The following is a 14,935-nucleotide window of genomic DNA, read 5'->3' as shown; positions in this document are numbered from 1 at the left end:
AGCACTTTGAAATGTGGCAATAAAACTCAGAGTCAGTGGACAGCCATTCTGAAAGTGAAGCTCATTTTGTATTTCACATATTTTTGTGTTTTTTCTTAAAAGCTTAGCATTTAACTACCAGGTATTGGGTGTCAGGCTGTTGAAAGCAAAATCAACTAAAACTGACACCCCTAATTTAAACATATCCAGGTGTCCACTATGCCTGGTGCTCTTTAGTTTAGCAATGAATGAAGTATAAGAACAGTTCTTACAGGCTAATATGTTTGTCATTACAAGTTTATGAACCCATTCTTTGATCAAATTGTCACCTTTATGAGGCATTAACATCTTCTGTGAAATACTATGAATCAGTGGATTTGGATGATTGATTTCAGTGCTGCTGGGATCAACTGATAAACTTGGCTAAATAACCTCATTCAGCCAAACAATGGCATGTTTTCTCGGCACCTCCTTGTGGGTATTTGTGAGGCAATTAAGACAGCACTTTGGCCTGTGCTCCATTTGCCAGAGCCTCCATTTAGATTAACCAGTAGCTCCAATTAGGAGCAGGCGCTTCCTTTTCTGTGAGCACGCCAGCCTCTAATGGCTGGATAGATTGATTTAAATGCAAACTAGAGAGGATTTAATGAACTGCTTTTACAGAAAGGGTTTAATAGGAATTTGCACACCCACGGACAGGTCGCCAAACAGTTTACACACCATTAATAATGTATTGTAGTGCTTTTCTTGAAAAGAGAGAATAAAATTGCACTGGAATTATAGGCACAAAGCAACGAGCAAAGATGGTAAATGTTGACATTTGATACACTTGAAATTTGTTGATAAAGTTGAATATAATCATACTAAGAGGATGCCAAAATGAAAGCTTATACAATAGAGAGAATGCTGACTTTAATCGTACCACACAAATCACCACAGAATCAAATATGGCAATTGTTGTCGATGTAGTGGATCCTAGACTGACATTGACACATCTGGTAAACACTGTCGAACTAATGTAACAGAACTCACAAGATGTGAGTAATGTTATACGCCTGTTATTATGGTGTTATGATTTAGGTGCCTCCATCTGCATTGTAATGAGTGGAGCTATGGGCAATTGGGCATTGATGAGCCATGAATCTAACAGCATTCTGGAGGGATTTTAGTTGTGTTACTCTGGGCTTTACAGTGTGTGTCATTCAGTTAAGTGAGCAGGAAATTGTGGAGAAAATGTATCTCAGCAATAATCCCAAAAATAATCCCAATATTTTTGGTTGAAAGAATTCTAGGACTGTGTATGTAAACTTCTGGCAACATTACACAAAGAGTAGTGTTACTAGTGCCAGTCTATTTTTGGACAACTGTTAAAGGGGTTTTCAGGGAATTTCATATTGGACTTCAATAAAGTGAGGAGACTTGCAAAAGACAGTATATTAAAAAGTAATCAAAATTTGAAGTTGAGATATGCTAATTTCCAGTCCCTCATTTTGTTTAAAGTACAGGGTCACTTTTTTTCAAGCCTTTCTTTTACCAGTACTCACATACCCATAAGTACATTGAAAGTGTTGTTGTTTGTTTGTTGTTTAAATTGAAGAAAAGTACAAAACCTGACAGCACTCACTAAGTCAATAAGTGTAACACTTTTAATTTAATAAACTGCACAGCAGCAGATAAATTGTTTAAATTGAAAACACAAGCCAAAGTGAAAGTGCTAAAAAATGCAGTTTCTAAAATGGCCACTTGAGGCTGGCTCCACAAGCAAGTCACTCCCCATAGGTCCCCATATAAAATGCCCAACTTTACATCAGAAATAATCATGTTTACAGCCTGGTACAAAAAACAGTTTTGGTCTCTATAGTTTATCTCCCTGTTCATGACAATTGTACAGTGGGTGAATTTTTATATAATTCGATTTACAGCTCCTCCAAGAATCGCCACCTTAACATGGTGGAGAGGTTTGCTTGTCCCCATGATTGTGGGAGCTGTGTTGTATGGGGCTAATAGCTTCTGGTAGGGTCTCCCAAGGCAAAGTGGTCCCAAGGGAGGGCCGGAGTGGTTCAAACAGACCTTGATGACACAGTACATATGGGGAAAGATGGGCTGTTACCCTGTGGGCCCACCACCTGCAGGGACTGGCATCGGGGTCAGGTACATTGCTCGGCCTGCTGCCCCTGTGACCCGGCCTCGGATAAGCAGATGAAAATGGATGGATGAATGGATTTACAGTTTTAGAGCTCAAAGTTATGCCTAACAGGTGGGTGCCATCTGTTGAAAGTGGCTACCACAGCAGCAGTTAGGTAATGTAACTATGGCGTAATCCTAGGTTCACAGGGTGCGGGCATAGCCACAGCTGTGACTTTAAGTGTGTTTTCAGTTAATAAAAGTTACCTGAAATGTTTTGGTTGCCTAAAAAGAATTGTTCAGCATTTGGTTGTACTGCAAGACCATCTAAGGAGTCGGATGTGTAGTTCCTCTGGTAAGTACGTTGTGGTCTTCGCTAGTTAAAATTAGTTTTGTCACAGTTAACCACTTCTGTAAATGCAAGCTAGCAGCCAGCTCCACCCTCTCGTCTAAATATGGTCATTTCGGCTCCAAAAATCCAAGACAGCAACAGCCAAAATGTCAAACACGAGGCTTCAAAAAGGGAGTCGACAAATCAATGGGTGACGTCATAGTGACTGCGTCCATTATTTGTTACAGCCTATGGAACAGTGTGTAAGATTTAAGGGGATTTAGTAGCATCTAGCAGTGAGGATTGAGGATTGCAGTTAGCTGAAACTCCCGGTTAGAATTCCTGCAATGTTAATTGTTCAGGAGGTTTTTACCGGAAGCTCAATTATCCAGTGATTTAAACCAATAAAAACAAAAGCAGGTTCACGTTAAAAAAAAATCAGTGTTTTTCCAGTGCTGTCATTGTGTCGGGGCTGCTAACTACAGTGGCCAGCGTTAGAATGTGATTGTCCCTATCTAGAGCCAGTATTTGGTTTGTCCATTCTAGGCTACTGTAAGAACATGGCTGTGCAACTTGCCAATCTCTGTAGATGAGGACCCGCTCCCTATGTAGATATAGATAGCTTATTCTAAAGTAAGGAAAAACAGTCATTCTTATTTCCAAGTGATCATGCACTAAAGAAAATGTACTCATTATGTTATATTCCATTTCTGCCAATATATCCCCCTTAATTCTCCACACTGAACCCTATTTCAGTATGAGAGATGAGCGACAAAAAACACATTTCTCATTCAGTGCTAAAATGCATCCTTAAGCTCAGTTTAAACTGATATTAGGCAAGGCAAAGCAATTTTATTTATATAGCACCATTCATACACAAGGCAATTCAATGTGCTTTACAAGAGAAATACATTAAAATAAAACATTAAAGGAACACTAAAATTGTGTTTGAGATCATTAAAAACAAAGGTAAATAATAATAATAATAATAATAATTATCAAAATAAATAATAATTAAATAATAATTTAATGGGTGAAAAAGTGCCAAATTAACTGGAGTAGTCTTATGAGACACAGGTGAAATAGCCACTGTGTTGGAGTTACAGACTGTCTGTCTTATCTTTAAAATCTTGTCTGTGAAAAAAGAAGCAAAGTCATTGCATACCTTGGTGGATAGCAGTTCAGGAGGGACTGACGCTGATGGGTTTGTCAGTCTGTCAACAACAGTAAATAAAGTCTGTGCATTGTTGTTATTTTTGTTGATAATCTCAGAGCAAAAGGACTGCCACGCCCTTTTTAGCTCCAAGTTATAGATGTGTAGACTTTCCTTATAGATGTCATAATGAACTTGGAGTTTGGTTTTTCACCACCTGCGTTCTGCTTTTCTACATTCTCTTTTTTGAGCTTTTATCCGTGTGGATTTCCTCCATGGTGGTTTTTTCTTACCAGAGACAACTTTGACCTTCATGAGGGCAATATTGTCCATTATATTCATAGCTTTAGAGCTCAAACTATGAACCAGATCATTGACAGAGACTGAGGGCACAGCTGGTGTGGGTGTAAAATCCTGGGTGAATAGTGTACAGGTGTTTTTGTTGATATGGCGTTTTCTGATTACCTCTGTTGTAATTTTACTGGTGTCAGCAGAGATGGCCATTTTAAAGAAAACACAGTAATGATCAGAAAAGGCAACATCAGTCACCACAACCTCAGAAATGTTGAGCCCTTTGGAGATAATTAGATCTAAAATATGTCCCTTATTGTGTGTTGGCTCTGTTACATGCTGGGAAAGTTCAAAGTTGTCCAGGATGTAGAAAAGTTCTTTCGCACTGCCATCTTTGGGATTATCAATATGAATATTAAAAACACCCACTATAACAACACAGTCAAAATCAATACAGACAATAGTTTAGAAAAGTCATCAACAAAGTGTGCACTATAATCAATGAAATCTCCTTGCACAGCCACAGATCGTCAGGTGCTGGTAGGAAGCAGGAACGTAAGTCATAAGATATGCAAAAAAATTCCTCCGCACACTGACATAGACTTTACTATCGAAATTTAATGAAGGGAACAACGCGTTTCGCGTTTAGCGTCATCAGGCTCACCTCATCAGGTCTGACCTAAGCATTCTCAGGTGTGTTTAAATGCTTGCTGGTCACATGACCCATTTTTTTTTCTTTTTTTCTCTTTGTCAAAGCAAGACTCAAAAAATACAAAAACAATACAATTACATACATCATGAAGTTGAAAAAATATGCATCAACCATGGTATAAGTTAAAAACATAAGAATTTCAATGCATGAATAACCAAGCCTACTTACACAATATTACACAAAGCGAGGATAAGAGGTAGAATTACTACAAAGAGGAACCATATAACAGGACATGAATAATATACATTGATAATATATATCCTGCAATTCTATCCTTTACTCACTACTCCGCAGATAGTGCAGGCTCGACTTGCCTTACATAGGACAGTACAGTTTTCCTAAGCTTTCTTTTATGTATCCTACGGGGCAAAAAAGAAACAAAAACAGGTTAAAGAAAACAACTCAAATCCTGTGAATCATTCATTCCAAAAGGTTCAACAGTAGACAGTTCATTAATCCAAAACGCTTCCCTTCTCAGGAGCTGCTTAATGATGTTCCCCCCTCTCGGATTAGGTAACACTCTTTCAATTCCAATGAATCTAAGGGAAGCTGTAGAACCATGATTTTTATCTTTATAATGTCTTGCGATGGCGTAATCAAAATTATTATTTCTGATTGCCGCTTTGTGCTCAGCAATCCTCAACTTCAGATTATGCTTTGTTTGACCAACATACATCAGGCCACATGGGCAAATAAGCACATAAATTACATGAGTGGAAAGACAATTGATAAATTCTTTTGCATTATATTTCTTTCCGGAATGGGGATGATTAAATGTTTTTGTATCAAATGTATTGGCACAATGTGCACATTTTCCACATCTATAATTTCCATAAACTTGCTGAGAAAGCCAGTTGGTTTGTTTTAGTTCACTATACATGGAACTGACAACAATGTCTCTCACATTTCTGCCTCTCTTGAAACAAAATAGAGGTCTGGAGGCAGATAGATGGTTTAGGCTCGGGTCACATTCTAGTACTTTCCAATGTCTATTGATAATTTGTTTGACTTGCCTCGAAACTGTAGAATATTCTGACACAAAGGTGGTTCTGTTTACATTTTCATGCTGAGAAGGTGGAGGGTATAATAATTTATCCCTCTCCCTCTCGTTAGCCTTCTCAATAGCCCTGTCAATAAGGGATTTGTCATATCCCCTTTGTTTGAACCGTTCAGCCATTTCTTTAGTCTTAATGATGTAATCCTCTTCATTACTGCATATTCTTCTCAACCTTATGAACTGCCCTTATGGGATATTTTTAATGAGGTGGTCAGGATGGAAACTAGTAGCATGTAAAATAGTGTTTCTATCAGTGTTTTTACGATAGATAGATGTCTCCAATCTCCTGTTGTCATTCACAGAAATAAATAGATCTAAAAAATTAATCTCTTTTGACTATATTCCATAGTGAATTTCAAGTTAGGATATGTCCCATTAATGTAAACATTGAATGCCTTCAGGTCATCTTCACTGCCTACAAATCCCATCACAATATCATCAATAAATCTAAAAACAAAATGTTACCAGAAAATGGGTTGTTATTAAATATATGCTTTTCTTCCCACAGTCCCATATACAAATTTGCATAGTTAGGGGCAAAAGGTGACCCCATACTCGTGCCTTGAGATTGCAAATAATATTTTTTATCAAATATGAAGTAATTAGACTTCAGAATAAACTCTGTCAATATCATCAGCAGTTCGGCGGGGAGAGCATCTTTTCTAGGTTCCAGGTAAAAGGCTTCTAGGCCACCTTCATGTGGGATGTTGGTATAAAGGGCTTCAACATCAAAAGTAACCAGAAAAGAGTTTTCAGGCATAGTAGTGTGAGTCAGTAATTTTAAGACATCAGTGGAATCCGCCACATATGATGGTAAAGTCTTCACAATGTCTTTAATGAAAAAGTCCACAAATTGGCTTAAAGGCTCAGACAATGAGTTCTTACTTGCAACAATGGGTCTGCCCGGAGGGTTCACCAATTGCTTGTGTATTTTTGGCAATAAGTAGAACACAGGAGTCATTGGATATTCAACTTTCAAAAATTCAAATTGTTTTTTAGTGATCCACTGGTTCTCCAAGGCTCTATTCAGAATGGAATCCCTCTCTTCTACAAAGCTCTCCATCGGGTTATGTGGTAACTGTCTGTAAAAAGAGGCATCACCAAGTTGTCTAAAGGCCTCAGTTGTATAATCCTTAGTATTTTGTACAACTACAGCCCCTCCCTTATCGGCTGCTTTTATCATAATTTTAGGATTGTTCTGTAGTTCATTGAGGGTCTTTCTCTCTAATATGCTGATGTTATGTTTCATGACCCTATTTTTAGATTTAACAGCAGCTTCAATGTCTCTTTCCACAAGTTTACTAAATGTGACCAGAGTAGGATTGGGGACACCCGGGGGCATAAAGGTAGATTTTTTCTTAAACTTACTCAAAGGGTCACGGAGTCCCACGTCAGTCTCATTCACTCTATTGTGAAAAAAATGTTTCAAATGGAGCTGTCTAAAAAATTTGTAAGAGTCAACTTTCAGTTTGAAAGCATTAACTTTATTAGTGGGAACAAAAGATAGCCCACGTGTGTGCACTACAAGTGTGCACTATATTTTGGGGGCCTGTAAATGGTTAGGATGGAGGATCCTAAGTTGCATTGCAACATATTCAAAAGACCTAAACTTCTCATTTGACGACTGTTTGCACTGGTAAACATCCTTAAGGTGTCAGCAGTCTGAATTAAACCTAAATTCAATTCTTAGTCGTACCAAACTTACTCTTTGTGTTAACTTTCCACCCTACTGCAACTCATCTGAGCACCAGTGGTTCACACCACAGCACTGATTTCAGTTTATGTAGGTTAATAAATCCATGCAGACAGAAACTAAAAGAAGATACTGTAGGGAAGACAATTATTATGTATTGTCCATCATGGTCTTAAAATGATCTTTCACACTACACCACAGAACACAAACTTTCCTGTGTGGGTGTTTCCTTACTCCTCTTCCCTTCTCTCCTGTTTTTTTTTTTTCTGGTGTCTGTCTCTGATAGGCTCTTATTAGATCAGACCCACCTTCTTGACATTCAGCAATTATTAAAGAAGTATTTCACTACTGGAAAGACGGTCCTTTTATTAAACTGGACCATCTCTGTAATAGAAATATTCAACTTCACTTTTGAAATTGGTGCTAAATGATCAGAGAAAACAGAGTTAATGTCTGTGGCATTTGCGTTTGCTCAAGAGGTAGAAAACCTACAGCTACCAGGATGCACAGTGCTGCGTCGCAGCTCCTGCTGGCAGGTGACATAATGCAAACTCATCTGTTTCACTCAATGACAGCTGGCTGGTAATAAATGACCTCAAACCACAGTTAAACAATCAGCTAAAATATGTTTCTAAAAACATTTGAGGTGAGAAATAGGCAACTGCTGAAATCAGAAATCAGTCAACTTTTTTCAGTGGTCTAGTAAAAAGTAAACAAAAACAGTAATATTCAGTTGCAGTACTTGTAGCATTGCAATACTTAAAAATCGCTGTACTGAGTCGGCACCAAAGTATATGATAGTATGGAATTGGTAGACAACAATAGCATCCCAGCCCTAGTCTTTCCTGTTATCTTTTTATTGAGAAACCAATTATTTTGTTGTTGTTGTTGTTGTTGTTGTTATTCTCTGTTGTTTTTTTTGAGTCACTTTTTTTTTTTATCATGAATTGTATTGAATTGGTGTCATGTTTGTTTCCAGATGTTGGTGACAACTCCAGAGAAGTGGGATGTTGTGACCAGGAAGAGTGTTGGAGATGTGGCTCTTTCCCAGATTGTGCGTCTCCTTATCTTGGATGAAGTCCACCTTCTGCATGAAGACCGAGGACCAGTACTGGAGAGCCTGGTTGCCAGGACCATTAGACAGGTGAGTCCCACTCCCTCTCTGCACCTGAATGTCTGTACATGTTACTCCCCTCAGCTCCCTCTGTTCTCTTGTTAAGTTATTTAAATTAGTGTGTAATTGTCATTTTAGACTGCAAACATCTTTTTAAGTAATGTCTTTAAATTGTCTCTAAAGACCTGTAGGCAGGTGTCGTGTACTTGCTTTAACTGCAATAGTTATAACATTTTAAAAAATGTACATCACTAAGAGGAAGCAGTATATAAAAATTGAAATTGAATTCTTTATTGTCCCGTTGGCAAGGACATTTGAATCCATCCGACAATATTATTGCAATATGAATGACTGAGTTGAGACGGAGCTGTAAATACAATAAACTTCAACTTTTTGAATGAAATTTTGAATTCCTATGTATTCAGTAAGTATCAATATACCACTACCTTGTGTTGATCTTGACAAGAGGGTCAAGGAGGAGCAGGGCAGACTCTGTTTTCACTCTTAGGTCCTCTCTACCTACTGTATGGCACAATTCTACTTGCATCTTTGTGTCCTCAGTAATTAAAACATTACAGTCATCTGTTCATCTCCATTTATACACTCAACAAAAATTTAAATGCAACACTTTTGTCTTTGCTCCCATTTTTCACAGTTTTAAGTTAAAGATCTCAGACTTTTTCTATGCACTCCATCAATATATTTCTCTCTAATTTTGTCCACAAATTTGTTCAAATCTGTGTTAGTGTACACTTTTGCTTTTCCAAAATAACCCATCCACCTGACAGGTGCGGCATATCAAGATGCTGATTAAACAGCACCATTACTGTGCCTTGGCATGGTCACAGTAAAAGGTCACTCTAAAATGTGCAGGTTGATCACACAACAGTGCCACAGACGTCACAAATCTTGAGGGAGTGTGTCATTGGTATGTTGACTGCATTAATGTCCACCAGAGCTGTTGCCCATGAAATGAATGTGTATTTCACTACCATAAGACGTCTCCGATATTGTTTCCTTGAATTTAGCAGTACATTTATCCAGCCTTACATGCACACGGATTGCGCAGAAATTCTTCAGTTGTGTAAACCAATTGTTACATCAGCTGTTCAGCTGATCTCAGATGATCTTGCAGGTGAGACGCTGGATGTGGAGGTCCTGAGCTGGTGTGGCTACATGTGGTCTTTGGTTGTGAGGCTGGTCGGATATACTGTCAAATTCATGGAAACAACGTTGGAAATGGCTCATTGATTGATTGATTACATTGATTTTAGTAATGTAATAATAATAATAATAATAATAATAGTATTTGGTGGCATATATGTTATAAGTAAATATCAGTATATCACAGTATATGTATGTGACAATAATAATCATATGTGTCCAATAATAGTAGAAGTATGATCACAATAACAGCAGAAGTCAGCATCAAGCAGGACCACGACAGGACCATAATGAGTGTTTAAAGTTTTGTTAAGTTTACATTTATGTCGATGTAAAGACCTAAATATAAGACACAATGTGTTAATTGGTAAATTTTATACATGTTGGTTTAAAGAAACTGAATAAGCATACTTTATGGAATCTCACTGGAGTTGAATGTCTTGGGTAGAGGAGCATGATTTCCCCCAGCTCTCTATTACAGAGGTGGGTTGTGTCTGTGGATTGCAGACTATTTAGACTCAGGGCTGGCCATTGTTTTAAGTTTTGTGATACTGGTGTATACAATACCTGGGTGTCTGCACTGATAAGAAAAAGACAATATTTTTCCATCCCTCACCTTTTGTTTATTCAGCAAAACAAGCCAACCGTCTAAAACACTGCAGTGTTTAATGTTAATACAAGCAGCCCTACAACAACTCTGAGGTATCCAAACTGTGAAGCATTTCCATGGGACAGCTGAAGAAAGGGTGGTGGGGGAGAGATGTGAGTTAGACACTGCGTGAGGAGAAAAGGACAGGTGCATGCTGCTGTTCTAAAAACCCACCCACCCACCAACATGGTCATTGCTGCAGCAGCATCACCTGTAACGCACAGCTTATGAAGGTAATGGAGGCTTTAAAACCCTCAGTGCTGGATTTCTTCAATTGGAATTAAAAATCATGCTCCTTCTCTGAGTCATAACTCTGTTAAATCCGAATACACAGAGTCGATACACATACAGTATTTTGAGATTCATCATGACTTAACTTTCCGAGAATATCTTTACCTCAAATAGTGAGTAAATGCGAACTTGCAAACTGAGAATCATCTATGTAGCAGGTCTCACTGCCAGTCTGAATTTTCCCAGCACATACACAGACACGACAGTCCGCTCACAGACAGTGCTACTTTTTTTATTCTGGCTGTTCACACACACTTTCAGCATAAATACACAACTCTTTACTATGAGCCTTCTGTGTGCCCTCTGGTTGCCCAGTTTCTCCGGCACACAATATCGCATTGCTCCAAAATGTCTAAAACCGTTCTGCAAATAATAATCTCAGACATACAGTAAAGGAAATCCAACTGTGGGCGTGTTCGTCTTTTGTTGTTGTGTGGCAATCCAACGAGGTCCAGCATGCTATCACATTCAAATAAAAATAATATCTTTATTTATATAGCACCTCTCAAAAGAAAGTTGCAAAGTGCTTCACAGTAAAAACAGTAATAATAATAATAACAATGATAATAATAATAATAATAATAATAATAATAATAAAGTACCAAATATTAAACAGCATATAGTAATATAAATAGTTGCAGTAAATACCATAAGTTAAGAAAAAGTCAAATGATTAAACTGAGTTTTAAGAAGAGATTTGAAAAAGGTTACTGAGTTTGTCTGCCTGAGATCCTAAGGGCCTGTTACCACCTAGATTTTTTTTCCTGAAGAACTGTGTCTTTTTTCAATTGCACCCAATCAGGAGAGAGCATAAGCAGCTGCATGCAGCTGCCTGGAGAAAAAGCACTGCACCCAGGCGTTTTTTTGTGCTGCCACTCCAGTGTCTGTGGTTGAAAATCTTTAAGCTTTTCATAAAGGTGCTGGTGACGTCACTGCTGCTCCTTTAGCTCGGCTACTGTCACACCAAAGACAGAATAGCCTATATTTGGGAGCAGATCAGCCAGCAAACACTGGATGTTGCTAGTGAGTGTTGTGCTTTTATCACTGCATGCGTGGTAAGCTTGTTAGCTGTGTAGTCAGCCATCTGTGAACATAGCATGACATTAGCTACCTAGCTAACTTTAATGTCAACATTTTGTCATAGAAAAAAAACTCCTCCATCCATCCGGCCCATTCTCACAAACGTTTTATCTCAAGAATGCCATGAGGGAATTTCTTTATATTTAGCACAAATGCCCACTTGAATTCAGCAATGAACTGATTAGAATTTGGTCAAAGGTCAAAATCACTGTGACCTTGTCTATCCCTTTCTTGTGAAGGTAATATCTTAAGAACACCTTGAGGGAATTATTGCAAATTTGGCACAAAAGTTCACTTTGCCTTGAACATAAACTGATTAGAATTTGGTGGTCAAAGATCAAAGTCGCTGTGATCTTACAAAACTAGTTTTTGGCTTTAACTCAAGAATTTATACACTAATTATGACAAAATTTCACACTAATGTCTGAAAGGATATAATGATGAAGTGATGACATTTTATAACCCAGAAGGTAAATGCTACCTTCACTTTCACACCGTAATGTTCTATAAAAACACTTTTCTGGGCTTTATGCAGCGTCATATCTCAGGAACAGAAGGGGAAACATTTGGTCAGATACTGAACTGGTGACACTAATCTTGAGTGCCCACCTTGAAACTGTACTTATTGAATAGATCTTCTGTGCCGCCAAGGGGAAGATGTTTTTGAAGTCTATTTTTCCACAGACCTGGATTTAAATTGTAACTGCAACTGCCTGATTCACAGAGGCATACAACAGTGAGGTGGTAATTCTAGTTCCATGAAGCCACCACTTTTCTGCTGGAGAAAAATGCTATGTGGACACAGGCCCTAAGGCAGGGAGTTCCACTGCTGAGGGGCATGGACAGCAAAGGCCCCATCACCTTTGGTGACAAGTTGAGATTTTGGAGCCATTCCAAGGGGCTCACTGGAGGATCTCAAGCAGCAATCAGGCTCATAGGAAATTAGCAGATCACAGACACGGGAGCCTAACCATTCAAGGCTTTAAAAACACATAGTAAAATCTTACAGGTAACCACTGAAGGGCAGCAAAGATCAGCGTGATGTAGTCACCTCTCAAAGTAAGAGTTGAAAGCCTGGCAACAACTTGGATGTTTCTCCTTCTGATGTCAGAATAAAGCGCATTGCAGTAATTAAATTTGGAGGAGACAAAAGCATTAGCTTCTAAATCTGCATAGGAAAGGAATGACCTGGTCTTAGTTAAATGTTGTAGTTGGGCAAAGCAGGACTGCACCACTTTATCGACCAAGGCATCAAAAGACAGTGCTGAGTCAGAAATAACGCATAGGTTACAGGCTGTGGGGCTGGGACTGGAGCCGGTAATAATAACTATTTCTGATTTGGAGCTATTCAATTGGAGGACATTTTTTGGCGTCCAGTTCTTATTGTCTGTGAGGCAGGAAATAAAACAAGAAACATTGGTTGTGCCAGGCTTTAACGGGACATACAGTTGTGTATCATCTGCGTAGCGATGGAAGTCTATACTAGGTCGTGATTTTCCCCAGGACTAGCATGTATATACAGTAAAAGAGGGGACTCAGAATAGATCCCTGGGGGACCCCACAAAAGAGAGGCGGAGAGGAGGAGAGGAGAAGAGAAGAGGAGGGAGATTATGATTAGCCAACAAGCACCTGCTGTGCTAATCAACTCACCTGCCACTGCTCTCTTAAGCCATCCCTACACCTTTCTCTGCTGCTGCTAAATGTCAGCCACATTCACCACAACAATCACACTGTGAAATATTTGTCAGGATTAAGGTACCCAGTGGTAATTGTCTAAACATCCATCAGTACACTGCTGACAGGAACTCCTAATAGCTAATTCAGCATACTTTTAATAGTGCCAGATTGCCAGAATATAAACAATCAAACACCAAAAAAACAGGGCTTAAGTTGTAGCCCACAGCGAACTAGATGTCTCCATGTCAACATTACACTTTCTGTTTATGTCCCCCAAAGCCCCCAAATCTTTGGAACTGTTGTTCCAAAACTTAGAGCATCCTTTTGCTCCAAATAAAGGAAAGACAGTGGAAAATAACAGGAGTGATAGACTTTTAAAGTCGCTGGTACAGAAATTCATTGCTTACTTGTGCTACTTAGCAGTTTTCTACACAGTATATATCAGTAATACAGATACATTTCTCTCAGCACTCAGAAAGTATTGAGGTAAAACACAGATCTCTACTTGGATTATTGCACTGAAAATGGTCCTTTTTTCCCATCCAGTATATTTCTGCCAAACTGCACTTTTTATTCACTTCCCAGTGTGATAAATACCATTTGAAGTGTAACAAGGCTCACAGACAATACTGTACTTCTCATTATCGTCTCCCTATTGCATTTACTGTACTGACATTATCCACAAAATATCCCCATAGCTCTTCTTTAAACACTCAACTGAAGGCTGGGAAATGAGACACAAAGGGAGAGAAGAGACGGGAGTCAGAGTTGAGCGAGAGCCGATGTGTATGTGTGGGCGGGAGAGTGAGTTTAAGGAGGCAGGGGAGTGTGAGCAATTAGTTGAGTCCCCCTACAGACACATTTTAAAATATGTAAAATTATTCTGCTGTGATTAATATTTAGTTTAACATGGGTTTTGCACATAAAAAGTAACAAAAAATGGAACAGGGGCCGAAAACAGATCTCCTCTTTCGTACTCATTGAGATATTTTCCACTCCACCCACCACTGCCGCTCGCACTAGTTTTGCTTTCACTCTCGTTTTCTCAAGCGCAATTGGTTAGATAAACCTTCGAAACAAGCCACAACTTAACCGTGCACACCCATTCATGCGCATGCGTCATAGATGAACTCTGGTACTAAATAATAACTAATATAGAGCAGCCTTTTTCTTTGAGTCAGTCAGTTTTGCAAAGTTGTTTTTTCATATGCGAGTGCTTAGTTTGCCAGTAAAGTAATAACAGCACACACTTCCAAATGATATATCAGAGACAGCATGAGTCCTGCCCCCTTGGCACCATGCTGCTGCAAGAAAAAAATAATCAGTGCACTGTCTGTGAAGCTGATTTCCCCTGATGATGACTGACAGGTGTCTGTGCAGGAATCAGCCAGGACAGTTTAGATGTTAGAGTGATTATGTGAATTCAGACAGGAAAAAAAGAGACTGAATCTTAGTGTTCCATAGCCTCTTCTTATGAGCTGCTGTCATGTGTTATTCTGTGGAAGGAAATTAAAAAATGGAGAATACATAAGAGAGGCAAAGGTATATTTTTAGAATACAAAGACCACCTCTGACTCATCCAGGCATCATGCACTGTGAATTGTATTCTGATCATGAAAG

General features: G+C 38.7%; 1 protein-coding gene across 3 annotated transcripts in view; it reads left to right on the top strand.

Moving 5' to 3' along the window:
* ascc3 (activating signal cointegrator 1 complex subunit 3) overlaps positions 1–14,935 on the top strand; it is a 252,888-nt gene that overhangs the window by 104,155 nt on the left and 133,798 nt on the right. For all 3 annotated transcript variants that reach the window (XM_049583116.1, XM_049583118.1, XM_049583117.1), the window contains exon 11: positions 8,320–8,484. In XM_049583116.1, the coding sequence (XP_049439073.1) occupies positions 8,320–8,484 (165 nt within the window). The remainder of the gene's footprint in view (positions 1–8,319; positions 8,485–14,935) is intronic.

Source organism: Epinephelus fuscoguttatus, linkage group LG8 (genome assembly GCF_011397635.1).
Source record: "Epinephelus fuscoguttatus linkage group LG8, E.fuscoguttatus.final_Chr_v1".
Taxonomy (NCBI): Eukaryota; Metazoa; Chordata; class Actinopteri; order Perciformes; family Serranidae; genus Epinephelus; species Epinephelus fuscoguttatus.
This window is presented reverse-complemented; position numbering and strand designations above follow the sequence as displayed.